Source organism: Maylandia zebra, linkage group LG17, assembly GCF_041146795.1.
Source record: "Maylandia zebra isolate NMK-2024a linkage group LG17, Mzebra_GT3a, whole genome shotgun sequence".
Classification (NCBI taxonomy): Eukaryota; Metazoa; Chordata; class Actinopteri; order Cichliformes; family Cichlidae; genus Maylandia; species Maylandia zebra.
Window position 1 is genome coordinate 40,468,329 of NC_135183.1, and position 20,245 is coordinate 40,488,573.

A 20,245-nucleotide genomic window follows, 5' to 3' on the forward strand; every position below is an offset into this window, starting at 1 on the left:
CTTTCAAGAAGAAGAATGCCTGAAACATCTTTGTAAACACAGCACGTAAAGAAGCACAGAGACTGTGCAGCTGCTGAGCTCAAGGCTATCACAACTAGTCCTTCTGTTTGTCCATTTGCTTAAAGGCACAATGTCAATGATCTCTAATCTTTGGGTATTAGCTCTCCCTCATACATCCTAAGCATTTCAAATAAATACATAATAAAACCAAAGAAATTCATTACCCGTGAAATTAATCTGAATAGGTTTGCACTTAAAGAACCGTATATTTGGCTGGTGGGTGTTCTCATATAAACACACAAGATAAAAAGCTGTTCTTAACAATAATAATAATAATAATAAAAAAGCAACTGGGGGTGTTCATGAGGATGAGCGAGATGGGGAGACAGTTCAAAGATATACCTCTATACTCATCAAAATATTCTTGTTTTCACACAAAACTAGGATGTTTGGATGTTATTTAGTGCTTACCTGCTTCCTCTGCAGTTTCAAAGATGGAGCGAGCTCTGAAGTTGTTCAGGGATGACTGTTGGATTTGTGTGTGAAGTATTTGTGCACCGGCATTATTTGTAAACCAAATGTGTGAAGCTTGGACTCTTGGCAATAAAAATGAGACTCTCCCTCTGAAGCCTAACGTCAGTGTCTGTTAATATGACATTTGTCACACAAAGTTGGTTGTGTATTCCTGAAAACACACTTTTGCTTTCAATGTGCACGTCTGTTTGAAATAGTGGAGACGACGTGTCACTACATTTATGAGCTCTGCCGTGCTTAGAGCAGCATAAGAGTTTAAACTGAGCAGAAATGTTTGTGTTCGGTCTCCTTCCATTGTTTTCTCTCACATTTCATGTAAATTGTCATCAGAGAAAAAGCCTGTATTCAGTTCCTCTTCATAACCCCGGGGTCGGCCATCTCTCTCCTGCTAAACACCTGATGTGGCTGAGAACAGGTGGACTGCAGAGACCATCATCCCTGTTACATTTCTTGAATAAACAGATGAAGAGCAGCAGCCAGATGTAGTGAAAAATCATGTTCACCCTACACAAAACAGACACGGTCCTGATCTGAATTCTGATCCAACGTGTCGGGGTTGGCTTTGTCTGGTGGTGCTGTTGTTGCCATGCCAATGACAAGTAGCTCTAATTAGTGCACTCGCGAGCTACGCCGCAGATACGCACGGCGAGCAATAAGGGCAACACCGCAGCTACTTGAATGGTAGCCAGATCGGGACAATTAAGCATGCAGCATCGGGCAGGTGCTTTGCAAACACAAACACCGGAGGAGTGGCCAAAGTCCTGACAGGAAAGATGCTGTCGTTGGTATCGTCATGGCCACTGCTTTAATGAGGGCAAACAAACTTATGGGGAGATGGTGCAGAAGAAAAGGGAAACAAACAATGACTCCTGCATGCTGGAAACTTATTACAAGCAGCTCAAAACACATATACAGTACAGGAAGAAACAAAGCATGAGAGCGGGAAAAACATTAGGAGAACGTCTGCTTTGTAAACCCAATTAGTTAAGCGCAAAAGAGCAAAAAGAAAAAAAAGAGCAGGAAAAGATGGTTTGATGGTGGGGGGTGATGGAGGGGGCGGGAGCAGTGGATGAGTGGGATGGGCTACTAGAGGTGGAAACGGAGACAGGCTGACAGAAGAAGCGAAGCAGAGCGCAGAGAGAGGGGGAGGCAGGGCTGTGGTCTTACGAGTCCCTCGCTCTCTCTCTGGAGTTGCATGCAGACAGATTTCCACCCAGAAAGGATTCAACAGTGTGATCGCTGCACGACGGACTACTGAGCTGAACCTCACATCACCTGAGGCCACTGCACTACCTCACCTGAGGATGAAGGATCACTGAGAGATGATCTCAGCAGGTAAACTAATGCACATCATCATCATCATCATCATATAGTGCTGCTCTGACAGCATGTGAATGTGCTGCACCGTAAAAGGAATTCATTTGTAGATAAACACACACAGCGTGCTGACATGTTGCTGAGCTGTGAGTCACGATTTTCCAGCAGTGATTATTCCGAGCGGAGAATAATTAGACCAAATGAGCGGCTGGCAAGCAGCAACAAACACTTCTTATAAGATAAATGCAGCGACTTTGCTGCCCCCTGAGGAGATGGACACAACAAAATGCTGATACAACACCAAACTCATTTACATGCGTCTTTAGGCTGAGGTCAGTAGGACAAACCTTATCATGTCACAGATAATATGAGCTTAAATAAAAGAGTAATTTTGTGTTCTCAAAGGGGCATTTTTAAGATTACACTACAGCAAATGAAGGTGTTGAACTCTGCTTGGGGACAAACGTGTTGACGAAAAGTCTGAGCTCACAGCACACAGATGTGCTGCAGCTAACACTTATTATTTGTTCAATGTGCAAAAATACTGATGTACCTGAAATTTACCCTGTTTTTAATCAGTGAAGACACCAGATTTATACATTTAGGTATTTTTAATCTTTTAGAATAATCAAAATGGCGCATGCACTGTTGGCTCCAGTAATGTTTTCAGAAATGTATGAATCCTACATTTACATGAGGAATATTGGACCAGGTGTGGCATGATGCCATCATTTCTGGTTTTAGATTAGATTTTTTGTGAGTACAATTTAATTCATTCAAAGTTCAATTACTCAACTGTAGGTCTGTGAAGGTTCTCAGTCATCCAGGTCATCGTAGTCTAAGGAGCTTCTTCAGTTCTAAGGAACTGAAGAAGCTCCTTTGACCACTCAACTGTAGGGAAATTTGGATCTCTATCAGGAATTATCTGATCCGATTAAGACCAGACAGTTTAAGTTCAGATATAGTCATGTGGTGACAAACCGATGTGTGCTCTGTTTTTGACCCATCAGTGTCGTTTCATACACATGAATTAAATTCAGTTTTATGTATACAGTGCCAAACCTCAACAACAGTCGCCTTGGTTGTACTGCAGAGAACCAGCTCGCAGTATTCAGCACTCATTTTGTGAACACCACATGATGAGAACCATCAAAGACAAAAGGCAAGGCATCAAAAACTGATTAAATGCAGACTGTGCACATGAAGAAGACGGCAGAGGGACCAGGCCATGTGTTAGAGGATGATCAACCAGTTGAGTTAAATGATAGAGATGTGATGTGACATCCAGACCAGGAGGAAAACATTTCCTAATAAAAAATATTTCACCTTTTCCTGCCCTAGGGTCATATGGAATTTGACTGAGGAGGAGCACAAATCCTGATGACAGAGGGACATGGCAAAATTCTCTGCTTCAATCAGTTCTTCCAGTCTATGAATGATAAATCAGTGGATGGACTCCGTTAGTCCGACTGGTATATAAGGACTCTCTGTGCATGTGTGACTATCTCGGTGCTGACCTTGGTGCAACACTCCCTGCCCTTGGACCACAGGCCTCTAAAGTTCAGAGCAACAATCAAACAACCTTCCTTCCCCCCATTTTCAACCTTCTCCTTTCAGTGTTGTGCAGAACACGAGAACCTGACAAAGTCTCACAGGTGCGTTAGCCCCTAACGGGACTTTCATAATCTCCAAAGGTCAAAAGCTGAATATGTCCTGAAAAGCTGGAAGCAGAGCAGAGAGGAGGATTGTTTTGGTGCTGGCATCATTTTCAGGCAGAGATGACACTGGAGGCAACAGTTTAAGCACAACGGACAATGACAGGACAGAGCTTTACATGAAAGACGCCATTGATGTTAGTTCACTGGTGCAAATCACATGCACCCCGAAGAGGGGTGGGTGTGCACTGCACAGACTTTTACCACTGGATAACTGGAACCAGTATCCCTGAACATCAAAAGCTGCAAAAGAGATGGATCAAACAAATGAACTTTACCAAGTCCGGAGACAGTGGAGTGGTCCAACATGCTTCTAATACTGCTAAGCTGGAGAGGACACTGCTAGGAGGAAGTGGTGAGTTTAAACCTCTCGTGTCAGTCTTAGACAGAGGTGTGGACTCGAGTCACATGACTTGGACTCGAGTCATTAATTTTATGACTTTAGACTTGACTTGAAAAAATGTTGTAAGACTTGTGACTTGACTTGGACTTTTACACCAATGACTTGGGACTTGAATTGGACTTGAACCGGTTTACTTGAAAAGACTTGATATTTTACCCCAAATATAAAATTTAACACGCATATTATATAGAGATTGAAAATGTAACGTCATTCACGGGTAGAACCGCAAAGGATTCTGGGAACTCGTGGCAAGCGGTACTAGCGCACGCAGGCTTTCAATTAAAATCAGTTATACAGCGATAAAAAGAAACACAAAAATGTCAAGAAGCTGTTGTATTATTAACTGCAATAGCCGGTCGCATGACAGCCACGGGAAGCCGACGGGTAAAGAGATCGGTTTTATCGGATTACGTCGTTGAAGAGAAATTGTTCGAGCCGTGTTTCCGAAGTAACAAAGACGCGACGGATGGCCTGGATTGCAGCCATTCAAAGATCAAATATAACGTCCTAGAACACTCCAGCTCACAGGTTAGTCTGCTCCAAGCATTTACACGAAGGTCAGTCTGCTGTTGTAGTTAATGCGTCATTTTTCTTAACATAATTGGTGATATAGGTTACAAGTCTGGCGCTGAACAGAAATGGTCGCGCTATGCTCCTTTATTTATTGTGCATAAATAGTGAATTGTCCTGACACAATATTGCGTTTCGCTTCTGTTATTATGGTACATTGACAAAAACATGTACTTTTATTCACAGGATAAAACAGGTTTTTGTATCACTAATTGCCCAGTGCGATTACAGCATACAGTATTATTGTCACTGCTACATTTCTGTGATGCTACCAGAAATTATTTCCACTGCTAATTAATTACCGTTGAGCTCAAAGGTTATATTAATAAACGGTTAACGAATGTGTATTTATGACGACGATTTGTGAGACTGGTAAACTTATGATACGTACGATGGTCTTTCGTTCTACACGGTGCATTTCAAGGTCCTGCACCCATCCGTCGGTAAACTGTACCTGGGCTTGTTGCAGTGACCTGAAGTTACTAAACTTCATGAGTGTATGCACTCACTCCAAGAACCGTATGATTATAAATATGCATATAAATATGCTACGATGAGATAGCTGACTTCATCTAACTAGCAAATGTTGTCCAGGCTCCGTTGGTGATGCAGTTTTTTTAATGTGTATGATATTTTTGTCATGCGATTTTAAAGCCGGTCCTACAACCGCATCCAAGAATAACATGCAGCTTATCTCAGAACTGTCGGTGAAAATTATTCTTGGAGCTAGGTTTAATTGAGCTGCATTTTAAAGAGGTGCAATTTCACAATTTGTGTATATTTTCTAAGTTCACTATTTTGTCATGTGTTGAGAAAAACACAGATTTAAAAATTACATGGTCTAATATTTACATTTAGCATATAACTGCAACATGCTTTTTTTCGTTTTTTTTTTTTAAGACTCGAAAGGACTTGAAATTCAAAGTTTCAGACTTGTGACTTTACTCGGACTTTTACACCAGTGACTTGAGACTCGACTCTGACTTGCCTGACATTACTTGAGACTTGACTTGAGACTTGAGGATAAAGACTTGAGACTTACTTGAGACTTGCAAAACAATGACTTGGTCCCACCTCTGGTCTTAGACGATTACAGTTGACTTGTTCCCAACGAGAACACTACAAGTCCTAAAGCTAAAGAACCTGGGTGTACGTGGAACCAATGAAAATGTGTGTTCAAGGCAAAACAAATATATACATAAATGTTTTTATAGATATTTTATATATTAAACAGCTACACTAATGGAAAGCTTACTTTCACTTGGCGTGGCTGTAAACATGGAAAATAACTACAGTAACTGCAAAAAAAATGTTAAAAACACTCGAGTAAAAGGTCACTGGCTGTTCTCTTCACACACCTGGCCAATAACGACATGCTTTTCTTGGTTAAAGCACTGCTCTTTATACAAACATGTGTCCAGTTCCACTTTGGTAAAATCATTTTAAGCCTTCTGGAGTCTTAGAAATGTTCTAATACAAACTAACCTAACCTTAACCATTGGCACATGTATTTGATGTTCAGGGTTTTCTTTCCCGTTTGACTGCAGCTATCCAAAGACCGTCTTTGGTTTTTACCGAACCCTTTTCAAATTTCTACTAAATGAATTCCTGCATTTTGCTGGTGAATGATCCTTTCAGTCTGAAATCTTATCACACACTTACCCCATCCATTTCTGACGTTTTCAAGACAACGAATAATCATCATGAAAAAGACATGCAAGCAGTTCTGAAGATATAATAGTGTCTTTAATTATGACCGCTTAACACTGATTTCTTTAACTTGGTTTCCACTGTGAAGTATACATTACTTAAATTAGATTTTCAACAAGCACAATTAAATGATCAAAGAGTAGCAATGTCACGCAAGGGGAAAGCTTTGTGCTTGTAGACGATCCATTCTTCACTAAAACCAAGCGCAGTGTCCTTTGCAGGGTTTGCCGGTTTGATGACACTTGAACAAATCTTTCATATAACTAAGCTTTCACACTTCTGAACAGTCTGTGTTTGTGCAAACTACTCTTCAGGCCTCTTCCTCCTATCAAGATAATGCACACGTCCTCAGTGTTGATGTCTGCAGCCACCATGAGCAACACGACTGTGCTTGACACCGCTGACCCATCTGATCTTGACATGAACTCTTCTGAGGAAATATATCCCATCAGCTTCCAGGTATTGCTGCACCCTTATAGACGCATCTTAGATTGAACTTCAAAAGGAGATCAGAGACTCTGTGACCTCCTTTAACTTCTTTAATAAAATGTTTCTAATATAGGTGCTTTTAAGTAATAAAATTATATTATTGTTTTTAAACATCTGATGTCTTCTCACATCGGTTTCTTTTATCAGCAATTTCATTTTATTATTATTACTATTATTAGTAATATTACACAGCTGTAGGATATTTGCTTACAGTCAAATAAAAAATACGTAATTTAACTTCTACAAAATGTTCAATGAAGCGCCCTCATATCCTCCAATGTCTTTCTGTCGACAGGCTTCTCTGACAGGCTTCTTGCTGTTGGAGATCATTCTGGGTCTGAGCTCCAACCTCACTGTGCTGATCCTCTACTGTATGAAGCAGAACCTCATCAGCTCCGTGTCCAACATCATCACCATGAACCTGCATGTGGTTGATGTGTTGGTGAGTAGGGATGTGCGCCAAAAACAGCTTCACAGCTCTGCTTGCATTGATCACACTACGTGCTCACTGTGTCAGGCAACTGGTTTATCAGTAACTCAAGTAATCCAACAACGAGCTCCAATTCAAACCATCATGTGTCAGAAAGGCATAAACAGCCTCATACCAAAGCAATATCAGCACAGCAGATAATGAAAAGCTGAGTGCGAACATGACAGTGAGGAACACAAAAATGTGCATTTTAGCCTCATTCTTATTTATGCACACACTGCCGTTACCTGCTCCAGCGCCCAATGACCTCTGAAGAAGGCCAACGCCATTTCCTCCACTGCAGTCATCGTTTCCACTAACAACACTATCAGAGTCAGCTGCTAAGAGGCATTTCATAGCACTATGGGTTACCACTGAACGATTCTGAGGTTCTCACATCATTGAGAACGATTATGTCACTAATGTTTGTTTTCTAAGAGTGTAGTGTTGTTTAACTGCTCTACAGGGGAAGACCCTGCAGGTGGAGTGGATGTGATGAATCATAGTCAGCCCATTAATAATACTGTATTTTTAAAAATCCTATGTACTAACCTCGCTAAACCCATATTTTTAAATGTCATGCAAAAACACAAACTTGTAGCACATATCTGCATCTCCATTACAAGCATGTGAATAGGTTCAGAGACTGAAAGCAGCAGTACATTTTGTCCAATTAAAGTTGACACTGAACCTTTTGTTGAGCAGGTAGATGAAACCACATGTAAACAGTAGGGGTGCAACGATACACAAAATTCACGGTTCGGTTCGATACTTTGGTGTCACGGTTCGATATTTTTTCGATAGAAAAAAATGTTCATGCCTTTTTAATTTGTCATTTATTAAAATTATAAATATATATTTTAACTCAAAAGTACAGTTTTTAAATTTAACCCTAACCCTTGTGCGTGTTTTTTTATTTTGACAGCGAATGCGCACCTGCGGACCACTTATGTGCAGCCCTGGTTATTTAGCTCGTCATATCGCAGCCACAGAAATTATTTTGTCCATGAAACCATAAAGCTGCACTTTCTTTTTGCCTTATAGTCTGATTTGTCATAACTTCTCCGTTTTGTGGTAAGCTTTTCTTTGGCTGTCACTTCTTCACCCTGACCTGTCTTATTTGGCTCAGCAGAACTGAAATATAAATCCTGCTGCTTTTACACACGGACTCACATAAGCTCAGCGATTCTCTGCGCGATCAACCTCTCACATGTTTAAGCTGCGGGAGATTTCACTTGTCATGTTTGCATAGTAAGCTAACGATTAATAAGACGATGTCAGAGGAATTGGTGCACAAATTATCATCACTCACAGATCAGTGCTGTCGCTCTCTATACATAGTTTGCACGATTGCAAAGTGAAAGCAAAAAAACAAGCGCAAATTCAAACGCGACTTCAATATGTCACATATTGACAGTGGCTCACCGATGCCAATGACATAATTACCCAGCTACATTTCCGAAAGAATGCAAAAGCATTGACGTATATTTTTCCTTCCTACAATAGCCCGACAGGCAGGGCAGAGAGATTCTGGTAGCCCGACTGGAAAAATCGCTAGCCCCAGGACGTCAGGCTAGCGATATTGCAAGCCCTGTATCTGATTGAGGAATCACTCATCTTTGGAAAAGAGAGTTTATTACAGAGAAATGGCTCTTTCCAAAATAAAAGCTATACTATCCGCTTCTTCTGGGCTATATTCTCAGCAGCATAAGGAGAATCATGTGCTAACAGCTGTCTAAATGACTCGGCTAAAGTTTGTAGCATGCATGCTTGTTGTTTTTGTCTTTGCACTAGGATGTCGTCGGCGTAAATGTGCAGTCATATTCGTTGTGTTCCCACTAGTGCTTTCAGGTTAATCTCGTTGAAATGACCTTAACGCCACAACACGGCAAATCTCCGTTAACGAGCTACCCCTGATCGCCCCGTGCATGGGGCTAGACGGCCAACACGTTAACAAGCTAACTGCGCTAACACACTAGTTCCCACCCATGTAATTGAGCATTGCGTGGCACATCCAACATACCGTTTTACTTTAGTCCATGACGCGCTTACCTTCAGAGTCATGCGTCACATGAAAACCAAAATAATTCCAAATGCCAGATCTGAATGAGGGTGGGGGAGGTTCAATTTGCCATGTTGCAAGGAGAGCTTAACTTCTGTCTCGCTAGCTTGCACTGCGCTCTTCCTTCTGACGATGCTGTCTGTGTTGAGCGCTCAGTGGATCTGCGCTCGACAGTGCAGCCTAGGCGGAGTAGTCGAACGCAGATTCACTGAGCGCTCAACACAGACAGCATCGTCAGAAGGAAAGTTGATAAAATAAATTACAAATTTTGTATTGTTCGATACATATGCGTACCGAACCGAAAGCACTGTATCAAACGGTTCAATATCGATACGAATATTGCAGGGTCTTTATCAAAAACTCGTCCCCAGTTTGGCTGTGCACAGTTCTGATTGTCATATTTAACTGTATGTTTCTTTTCTTCCTGCCCACTCCTGTTTATCAACAGCAGCAGAGGTATACCAAGGTTAATACAGGCAATTAATACCAAACAACACTGTGGGGAAAAAACTTAAACAGTTAACAGAAATGCATATTAAAAATACTGGTAGCTGCCAGTGTTACCCCTCAGCCTCACAGTAGATAGATATGATTTCCTTCTTATCTTATTGCAAGATTTACAGGAAACCAAACCTCTGACCTCGACCTTAAGGTCGAGGTCACTGAAATTTGAGCTCATCTGAGAGGTTTAACAGTTGTGCCTATGGTATGAATTTTACAATCCTACGTGGCTTCTTTCTCAAGCTATCGGATTCAGAAAGTTGGTTGCCCGCTCAACAATAACTCATCAGCCTTTTACAGCCGAGGGATAAAAACTGGACTTGGAGGAAAAAATTAAAGAATAAATTCAATAAGCCTGCCTTTAACCAATACATGAAATAAAATCAAACATGTTGCATTTGGGACATGATCTGTCTCCGTCTCTACTTCCAGATATGCGTGTGCTGCATCCCACTGACAACTATGGTGATTCTGATTCCACTGGAGGTGGACACAGCCATGATGTGCTGCTTCCATGAAGCCTGCGTCTCCTTCACGAGTGTAGCAACCGCCGCTAATGTCCTAGCCATCACCGTGGACCGTTATGACATCTCAGTACGTCCAGCGAACCGTGTGCTTACAATGGGCCGAGCTGTGGTTCTGCTGGGATCCATCTGGGCTTTATCCTTTTTCAGTTTCCTCGTTCCATTCATGGAAGTGGGCTTCTTTATCAGATCCAGTTCATATCTTTTGAACCAGACTACAGTGGTGACTGTACCTCATACAAATGAGTACTACACAGAGGTGGGTCTGTACTATCACTTGCTAGCACAGATTCCTATATTCTTTTTCACAGCTGTTGTAATGCTGGTGACTTACTACAAGATTCTTCAGGCTCTTAACATTCGCATTGGAACACGGTTTCAGAACAACTTGCCTAAAAAGAAGCAAAAGAGCAAAAACACCATCTCTCTTAGCACTGCAACACAAGCAGAGTCAACTGAGGTTTCACAGAGCAGTACAGGTGTCAGGGCAGGTGGAAATGCACCTTTGGGCATGCGAGCATCAGTGTCTGTGATTATTGCACTAAGACGAGCCGTAAAACGTCATCGAGAGAGAAGGGAGAGGCAGAAACGAGTCTTCAGAATGTCTCTTCTCATCATTTCCACGTTCTTATTTTGTTGGACTCCAATAACTGTACTCAACACGATCATCCTCAGTACTGGACCCAGTGATCTGGCTGATCGCCTCCGCCTGGGTTTCTTGGTAATGGCCTATGGAACCACCATCTTTCACCCACTCCTCTACGCCTTCACCCGGCAGAAGTTCCAAAAGGTTTTGAAGAGCAAGATGAAGAAGAGGGTGGTGTCTGTTGTTGAAGCTGACCCTACACCAAACAATGTGGTCATACATAACTCATGGATCGACCCCAGGAGAAACAAGAAGGTCACCTTTGAGGACACAGATGCCAGACAAAAATGTCTATGTTCACAGGACGCAGAGTAATGGGGCTAGCTCAAATGTAAATATGTCAAATATATACAATATATTGCTAAAAGGGAGATGGAGATGGAACAGGGGAGAAAAACTAAAGCTAAAATGGTGTGCTGATTAAACAATGGAATGCTTACACTATATTGCCAAAAATATTCCATATTATCAACAAAGAATTCAATTCTGGATTTAACAGGAAGTCAATGAAGGGAAGCCAATACAGGAGAAATCTGCTCTCTCTTTCTAGTCTGACTCTTGCTGCAGCATTTTGGATCAGCTGAAGGCTTTTCAGGGAGTTTTTAGGACTTCCTGATAATAATGAATTACAGTCGTCCAGCCTGGAAGTAATAAATGCATGAACTAGTTTTTCAGCGTCACTCTGAGACAGGATATTTCTAACTTTAGAGATGTTGCACAAATGGAAGAACGCAGTCTTACATATTTGTTTAATAGGTGCGTTGAAGGACATGTCCTGGTCAAAAATGACTCCAAGGTTCCTCACAGTGTTACTGGAGGCCAAGGTAATGCCATCCAGAGTAAGAATCTGGTTAGATACCATATTTCTAAGCTTTTCAGGGCCGAGTACAATAACCTCAGTTTGATCTGAAGTAAGAAGCAGAAAGTTAGCGGCCATCCAGGTCTTTATGTCTTTAAGACATTCCTGCAGTTTAACTCATTGGTGTGTGTTATCTGGCTTCATGGACAGATAGAGCTGGGTGTCATCTGCATAGCAGTGTAAATGTATGCTATGTCTTCTAATGATGCTGCCTAAGGGAAGCATGTATAATGTAAACAGAATTGGTCCTAGCACTGAACCCTGTGGAACTCCATAATTAACCTCAGTGTGTGAAGAGGACTCTCCATTTACATGCACAAACTGGAGTCTATTAGATAGATATGATACAAACCACTGCAGCACAGTACCTGTAATACCTACAGCATGTTCTAATCGCTCTAATAGGATATTATGGTCGACAGTATCGAACGCTGCACTGAGGTCTAGCAGGACAAGCACAGAGATGAGTCCACTGTCAGAGGCCATAAGAAGATCATTTGTAACCTTCACTAAAGCTGTTTCTGTGCTGTGATGAGCTCTGAAACCTGACTGAAACTCTTCAAATAAACCTCTGCAGATGATCTGTTAGCTGTTTGACAACTACTCTTTCAAGGATGTTTGATATGAAAGGAAGGTTGGAGATTGGCCTATAATTAGCTAAGACTGCTGGGTCTAGAGATGCTTTTTGAGTAAAGGTTTAACTACAGCCAGCTTGAAGGCCTGTGGTACATAGCCGATTATTAGAGATAGGTTGATCATATTTAAGATTGAAGCATTAATTAATGGCAGGACTTCTTTGAGGACGCCAGGTGGACACAAGAGGTGAAGGGAGCCACCAGGCTGAAGAAGGAGTCCCATCGGGCTTGGTTAGCCTGTGGGACTCCGGAGGCAGCCGACAGGCACCGACATGCCAAGCAGAACGCGGCGCGGGCAGTGGCTGAAGCAAAAACTCGGGTGTGGGAGGAGTTTGGAGAGGCCATGGAAAAAGACTTTCGGACTGTCTCGAAGAGATTCTGGCAAACCGTCAGGCGTCTCAGGAGGGGAAAGCGGTGCTCTACCTGCACTGTGTATAGTGCTGGCGGAGCGCTGCTGACTTCGACTGAGAAAATTGTCAGGCGGTGGAAGGAATACTTCGAGGACCTGCATAATCCCACTGATGCGTCTTCCGAGGAGGAAGCAGAGTCTGGGGATGAGGGGAATGACCCGTCAATTTCTGGAGGCGAGGTCACTGAGGCAGTTAAACAACTCCTTGGTGGCAGAGCCCCTGGTGTTGATGAGGTCCGCCCCGAGGTCCTGAAGGCTCTGGACATGTAGGGCTGTCCTGGTTGACACGCCTCTACAATGTTGCTCGGAAATCAGGGGCAGTACCCCTGGACTGGCAGACCACGTGGTCCCCATCTTTAAGAAGGGGGACCAGAGGGTGTGTTCCAACTACAGGGGGATCACACTCAGCCTCCCTGGGAAAGTCTATGTCAGGGTGCTGGAAAGGAGAGTCCGTCCGCTAGTCGAACCTCGGATACAGGAGGAACAATGCAGTTTTCGTCCTGGTCGCGGAACACTGGACCAGCTCTTTATCCTCTCAGGGATACTTGAGGGTGTATGGGAGTTTGCCCAACCAGTCTACATGTGTTTTGTGGACTTGGAGAAGGCATTCGACCGTGTCCCTCGGGGTGTCCTGTGGGAGGTGCTGCGGGAGTATGGGGTGTCTGGCCCATTGCTACGGGCCATTCAATCCCTATACAACTGTTGCAAGATCTTGGTTCGCATTGCCGGCAATAAATTGGCCTCGTTCCCGGTGGGTGATGGGCTCCGCCAGGGCTGCCCTTTGTCACCGATTCTGTTCATAATTTTTATGGACAGGATTTCTAGGCGCAGCCAAGTGGCGGAGGGCTTTCACTTTGGTGGCCTCAGAATCTCATCTCTGCTTTTCATGGATGATGTGGTTCTGTTGGCTTCATCGGGTGAGGGCCTCCAGCTCGCACTGGAACGGTTCACAGCCGAGTGTGAAGCAGCGGGAATGAGGATCAGCACCTCCAAATCTGAGGCCATGGTTCTCAGCCAGAAAAGGGAGGAGTGCCCACTTCGGGTCAGGGATGAGTTCCTGCCCCAAGTGGAGGAGTTCAAGTACCTCGGAGTGATGGGAGAAGGGAGCCGGAGATTGACAGACGGATTGGTGCGGCGGCTGCAGTGATGCGGACGCTGCACCGGTCCGTCGTGGTGAAGAGGGAGCTGAGTGTAAAAGCGAAGCTCTCAATTTACCGGTTGAGCTACGTCCCTACCCCCACCTATTGCCACGAGCTGTGGGTAGTGACCGAAAGAACGAGATCGCGGATACAAGCGGCAGAAATGAGCTTCCTCCGAAGGGTGGCTGGCCTCTCCCTTAGAGATAGGGTGAGAAGTTCGGCCATCCGGGAGGGGCTCAGAGTAGAGCCGCTGCTCCTCCACATCGAAAGGAGCCAGCTGAGGTGGTTCGGGCATCTGACAAGGATGCCTCCTGGGCGCGGTGTTCCGGGCATGTCCCACCGGGAGGAGGCCCCGGGACAGACCCAGGACACGCTGGAGAGATTATATCTCTCGGCTGGCCTGGGAACGCCTTGGTGTCCCCCCGGATAAGCTGGAGGAGGTGGCTGGGGAGAGGGAGGTCTGGGCTTCTCTGCTTAGGCTGCTGCCCCCACGACCCGGCCCCGGATAAAGTGGATGAAGATGGATGGATGGATGGACTTCTTTGAGCAGTTTTGTAGGAATGGGGTCTAAAAGACACGTTGATGGTTTGGAGGAAGTAATTATTGAAGTTAACTCAGAAAGATCAATTGGAGAAAAAGAGTCTAAATGAATATCAATGGTACTGAAAGTAGCTGTAGATAATATTACATCTGTGGGATGATTATTGGTAATTTTTTCTGTAATGGTTAAAATTTTATTTGTGAAGAAGTTCATGAAGTCATTACTAGTTAACGTTAAAGGGATGGTTGGCTCAACAGAGCTCTGACTGTTTGTCAGCCTGGCTACAGAGCTGAAGAGAAACCTGGGGTTGTTCTTATTGTCTTCAATCAGTGATGAATAGTAAGATGTTCTGGCTTTGCGGAGGGCTTTCTTATAAAGCAACAAACTATTTCTCCAGGCTAAATGATGATCCTCTAAATTTATGACACGCCATTTCCTCTCCAGCTTACGAGTTATCTGCTTTAGGCTACGTGTTTGAGAATTATACCACGGAGTCAGGTACTTCTGATTAGAGACCTTAGTTTTCACAGGAGCTAAAGTTGTATGCAGGGAAGAAGTAAAAATATTAAAAAAAAGATAATGGACCTGTGTGGCGACACTACCACTACTACTCCCACTCTGCAACATGTTGGTACAGAGCATTGAGGAAGATAATTATATTATTAATATTAAGATTAAGATTATATCCTTAAACTTAGTTACAGCACTTTGTGAAAGACATCTACTCTGATCAAATGTATTCCCCACTGCTATGTAACCCATTATTGTAAATTTATATACCATTAGAAAATGATCAGACAAGAGAGGGTTTTCTGGAAACACTGTAAAATGTTCAGTCTCTATGCCATATGTCAGAACAAGATCTCATTTTCCAACGAAGGGCAGACAAAGCTAAGTGTCAGCCTTTCAAATGATTTAAAACTGTCTCTGGGTCTTTTGATTGTTGATTAATAATTGTTTGGCAAAGTTACTCACCTATTCAAATCATAAAATTCTGGTGTTCCAATCACTTCCATGACCGCAGGTACATAAGCCCAAGGACCTAGGCATGCAGATTGCTTTCCACAATTACTTGTGAAAGAAAAGGTTGCTCTCTGGAGCTCAGTGAATTCCAGCATGGTAGTGTGATAGGGTACTACCTGTGCAACATGTCTAGTTGTGAAATCTTCTCACTACCAAATATTCTAAAGTCAACTGTTAGTGGTATTGTATTATAGCAAAGTGGAACAACAGCTACTTAATGTAGATCATAGGTAGACCATGTAAAATCACAGAATGCGGTCAGCGGATGCCGCATAGTACACAGAAGTCGCCAACTTTCTGCAGACTCAGTTTCTACGGACCTCCAAACTTCCTGTGGCCTTCAGATGAGCTCAAGAACAGTGTGTAGAGTTCTTCATGGAATGGATTTCCATGGACGAGCAGCTGCATCCAAGCCTTACATCACCAAGTGCAATGCAAAGTATTGATTGTAGTGGTGTAAAGCATGGCACTACTGGACTCTAGAGAGTCCTTCACTTCTTTACAGTGCAGAATCTCACTTTCCCACCTGGCAATCCAATGGACAAGTCCTGGTTTGGTGGTTGTCAGGAGAATGGCACTTGTCTGACTCTACAGGGCCAAGTGTAAAGTTGAGTGAAGGAATTGGGGTGAGGGATTGTTTTTCAGAAGTCCGGCCCAGGCCCCGAGTAGGGATGGGTACCGGTATCGCACCGGTTCTGACATAAACAGTAGTAACCAGACCGAAAAGCAGCGCACATTTCGGTGCTTTATTTCCCTGAGATGTCATACACTTTGGATTTTAGCCAATCATTTTACCTTTCCAAGGATAGTCGGCAGGCCCAGGTATGTAAGTTCTTTTAGAGCAGAGCTACAGATTAAAAATGCCCAAGGCAAAGCGGTCAAAAGTCTGGCTGTACTTCACAGCAAAAGATGCAAACTCAGCAGCAACAAGTGCTTTAAGCTGATACTGTGCAAAGGAGGTAACACCTCGAATCTGATGAAACGCCTGGCGACGCATAGCGTTTTGTTAAAAGCCGAGAAATGCACCGTATTTGATAGCTTGCTGCGAGACCTCACACCGAGTGCAGGTGTGGTGCCTGTTATCGGACCCAGAGTTAGCAACATCCCCCAAGAACCCGAAGAGGAGAGTCCTGGCCCCTAGCCCTGCCAGTGTAGCAGAAATGATGACGGATGATGATGCAGCAGCAGCCGTTCTTCTCTGCATGAGTAGCTTAATGTTGTTCGTGTGTAATTTACGTTGAGTAGGCTAACCACGTTATTACATTAATGCATGTAAGGTGAACTAGCAAACACCGTCGTAGTTACATGCGGCTGTCTTCATGTTTGATGGCAGGTACTCCCTTCACCCTGGCCAAAAAGGCTAAAATGACCAAAGAAAAAGTGGAAAACAGCTAAACATGAGAAACAAATACTTTTGGCAATATAGTTTGTATTTAGTGAGCTACCTGAAATATAAACTAATATGCCAACTTCAGATAAGCCAATGAGTTCATGTCCCCTGAAAACAAAGGAATAAACAGAAAAAAAGAAGGGTTTTGTATATTTTGTATACACATCACATGTCATAAGGGAAATCACCAGTAGCTTGAGTTTAAGAACTGCATATCGTTTTTTGTTTTTCTTATCTCAGTGCAAAAGAAAATTCTCAAGATAGGCATCATAGATACACGAAGAGAGTAACATATTGGTATGTGCTGTGAAATGTTGTGGAGTGCCAAGGACAATTTAGTCAATAAATGCTCATCTAAGCAGCAGTGTTTGTTATTTTCTGGTAATACAGTATGAGAAGAACATCTGTTCTGTTCATACCTTGATATTGTTTGTTACCATTTGTAATAAACTACACAACAAGTGGCAGTACGCCTGGTGATTTTCCACCTGGAGCAAGCGTGACAAGCGAAATATCATTTCTCCTTCACTTCCTCCCTCACCCTTCATCAAATTCCTATTTTTAGATTTTTCTGGAAATGATGCAAAGGCTTCAAATCTATTGACTCAACTACTCATTCTCTAAAACAACCGTTTTAGAGACCAAACCATTGTTTCTCAGTGGCTCAGGAGGTATAGCAGGTCATCTATTAATCAGAAGGCTGATGGTTTGATCCCCACATAGCCTTGGGCAAAACACTAACTCCAGTTGCCCTCCGATGCATCCGTCAGAGTATGAATGTGTTCTTAGATAGAAAGCACTTGCATAGAAAAAACATATGAAAAAGCGCTTGTGTGAATGAGGCAAGTTGTATCAAAGTGCTTATAGTGGTCAGATCGGGTAGAAAAGCACTATAAAGTAAATTATATAAATTATTTAGGTACAGTGCGCATGCCTTACATGCTGTAAAAGTGCCTTGCAAATCACAAGACAACCCTCTTTAGTCCAACCAAAGTGATTCCCGGACCCAGGAGTGTGAAGCACAACCAAAACAAAAGGAATTTAGTAAAGCTGACTTAGTTGTTGGAAGGCAACCTTCTGTTAGAGCAGACAGCACAAACTGAGACCACCGATACAAATGTGTTGCCGTGTTGGAGAGCACTGAGGACTCTGACCCAATTTAACAGCTCTTTGCAGCCGATGGAATTTGTGAGTTGAGTGTGTGTTTACATATGTGAGTGTGGTATGAGAAGTGGTCACAGGCAGCTGAAAATACTTGTCCTTGTGAACCTGTTCTGTATCGCTTAATGCCCTGTGATAACTAAGAGTAGTGTAGCACATAGATAACTGATGGCAGTTACATGAAATGCTTCATTATCACTTTTTCTCTTGTGACACTAGAAGGTCACACAGGCCTACGCAGCTACAATTACAACTGGGAGAATCAGCACAAGGCTGTGATGGAGTGCTGACAGAGGGCATCAGGGTCTAAAGGCCACTTTTGTGACCACAGAGAGAATTAAAACTTTAAAATCTGAGGAACTTGGAAAGAAAAGCGACTGGACTTCTTGAAGACGGTTCACGTCTCATTTGAGAAGCTTCCTCAGTTCTAAGTCCAAATGGTGGACAGTCCCACGTATCGCCTTGACAACATTAAAATCACGGTAGGCAATGAATTTTTTGATTTTGAATGATCAAAAAACCGAGATTGAACTATTTGGACCTCCTGACCCTCGTTCCTCTCTTAAGGGTGACCTTGGCCCTTTGGAAAACTCTGTTCTTTGATGGCAGATTTTCATTTGAGAAACAAATAAATTCTGTTGTAAGAGCCATCTTCTTTCAGCTGAGGGCCCTTGCTAAGAACATCTTCTCACCCAGGCTCGACCACTGCAATAGTCTGTATTTTGGTATCAGCCAGGCTCTGCTCTCTCTTCTTCATATTGTTAAGAACGCTGCAGCCCAACTCCTGCCAGGCACACGTAAACACCATCATATTTCCCCAGTCTTGGCTCGTTTACACTCTGCTTCCAGAACGTTATAGAATCAACTGTAAGATTTCATTGCTCGTTTTTAACTCTCTAAAATAGATTAGCTCCTTTGTACCTCTCTGTTCTTTTAACCAAACATACTCCAAACCAAACTCTCAGGTCAGCTGATAAGTTGATTCTGATTGTTACTAGAAGCAGACTGAAACACAGAGGAGACCGAGATTTGTGATTGTTGCACCTAAACTTTGGAACAGTCTGCCTCTTCAAATAAAGATCTCTCCAACACTCGACATTTTTAAAACCCGTCTGAAGACACATCTTTACTCTCTAGCTTTTAATTGTGACCCAGGTGTTTAGCTTTTGTGTCTTGCTTCTTTATTTTTCACTCTGTACAGCACTTTGGTCAACCTGTGTAGGTTTTAAATGTGCTTATAAATAAATTGACTTAAGAGGGTCATTGACCCACTATTGATAACACTCCTCATCACATGAGCTAAGGTGTGAAAAAGGGTGTGGGTCATTATCAGTAGAGGTTTCCGGTGAAACCACTGTCATCAGTCAGGTATGCCCATGCTGGGGGTGGGCATTAAACAACCTGGGGTCAACCTCATGGCTCACAGCTTATCAGATCTATGATATCCTTCACCCACTAACAAATCACAGAGTTCAAAGCACAGTTTACTCTACTGAACTGAACAACAAGGGGCCTTAGTTGGGACTCCATGTCTCTGAACAAGGCCAAACTGTGAGCAACAGCTTCCAGCTCAGACGCTCAAAGTATTTTATGATGGGAAGCCCTCCTGGCATCAGAAGCAAACGAGTGGCCTGTGAAGAGAGTGAAATCCCAAAGTACAACACCAAGATTACTGTTAGTGTGTAGTATCCACTTTGAAACATACAGATGGCACCTTTGGAGTGATGGCTCTGGAATGACTTTCCTTCATTCCCATGTTTCACCAAATCAGGGAAGTTTTTTTATAAAACAACTAGGTGGGAATAAACACAGACATCTGGGTAATTAAGTGTGTCTTATTGTTCATGCATGTCTTTTTTCAATTATTATTTTGCTTTTCATCTTGGTGTCAAGCACTTTGAATTTTTCTGGGAAAGGTGCTTTATAAAAAACTGAAGAAAGACAGACAACACAACAGAAAGTTTTCAACCAAGAGCCAGAAAGAAGGTTTGACTGGAGGCGCATGCAAAAAGTGTGCAGTGTATTTGCAAACTAAAGAGCCATTTCATAGAGCTCTGTGAAAAATAGCCAAAGCCTCCATGCACTGAGTGTGTTTAGGGCTCTGAACAGAGGTGTGGGCACGGATATTGGCACTGAGCCTGCTTCCAG

The 20,245-nt window shown here is 43.0% G+C and overlaps 2 protein-coding genes across 2 annotated transcripts in view; one reads left to right on the forward strand and one right to left on the reverse strand.

The window, feature by feature from the left end:
* cog5 (component of oligomeric golgi complex 5) overlaps positions 1-20,245 on the reverse strand; it is a 74,220-nt gene that overhangs the window by 32,302 nt on the left and 21,673 nt on the right. The gene's annotated exons all lie outside the window — the stretch shown is intronic.
* Positions 1,662-17,403, forward strand: LOC101463821 (G-protein coupled receptor 22). Its single transcript, XM_004573093.4, has 5 exons — positions 1,662-1,869; positions 3,193-3,921; positions 6,564-6,708; positions 7,034-7,180; positions 10,203-17,403. The coding sequence occupies exons 3-5, from the start codon at positions 6,586-6,588 to the stop codon at positions 11,253-11,255; spliced, it is 1,323 nt and encodes a 440-aa protein (XP_004573150.1). The 5' UTR covers positions 1,662-1,869; positions 3,193-3,921; positions 6,564-6,585; the 3' UTR covers positions 11,256-17,403.

Coding starts and splice junctions, on each gene's coding strand:
- LOC101463821 (XM_004573093.4), top strand. CDS start 6,586: ATGCACACGTCCTCAGTGTTGATGTCTGCAGCCACCATGAGCAACACG. Junction 6,709..7,033: donor TATATCCCATCAGCTTCCAG/GTATTGCTGCAC, acceptor TTCTGTCGACAG/GCTTCTCTGACAGGCTTCTT. Junction 7,181..10,202: donor TGCATGTGGTTGATGTGTTG/GTGAGTAGGGAT, acceptor CTCTACTTCCAG/ATATGCGTGTGCTGCATCCC.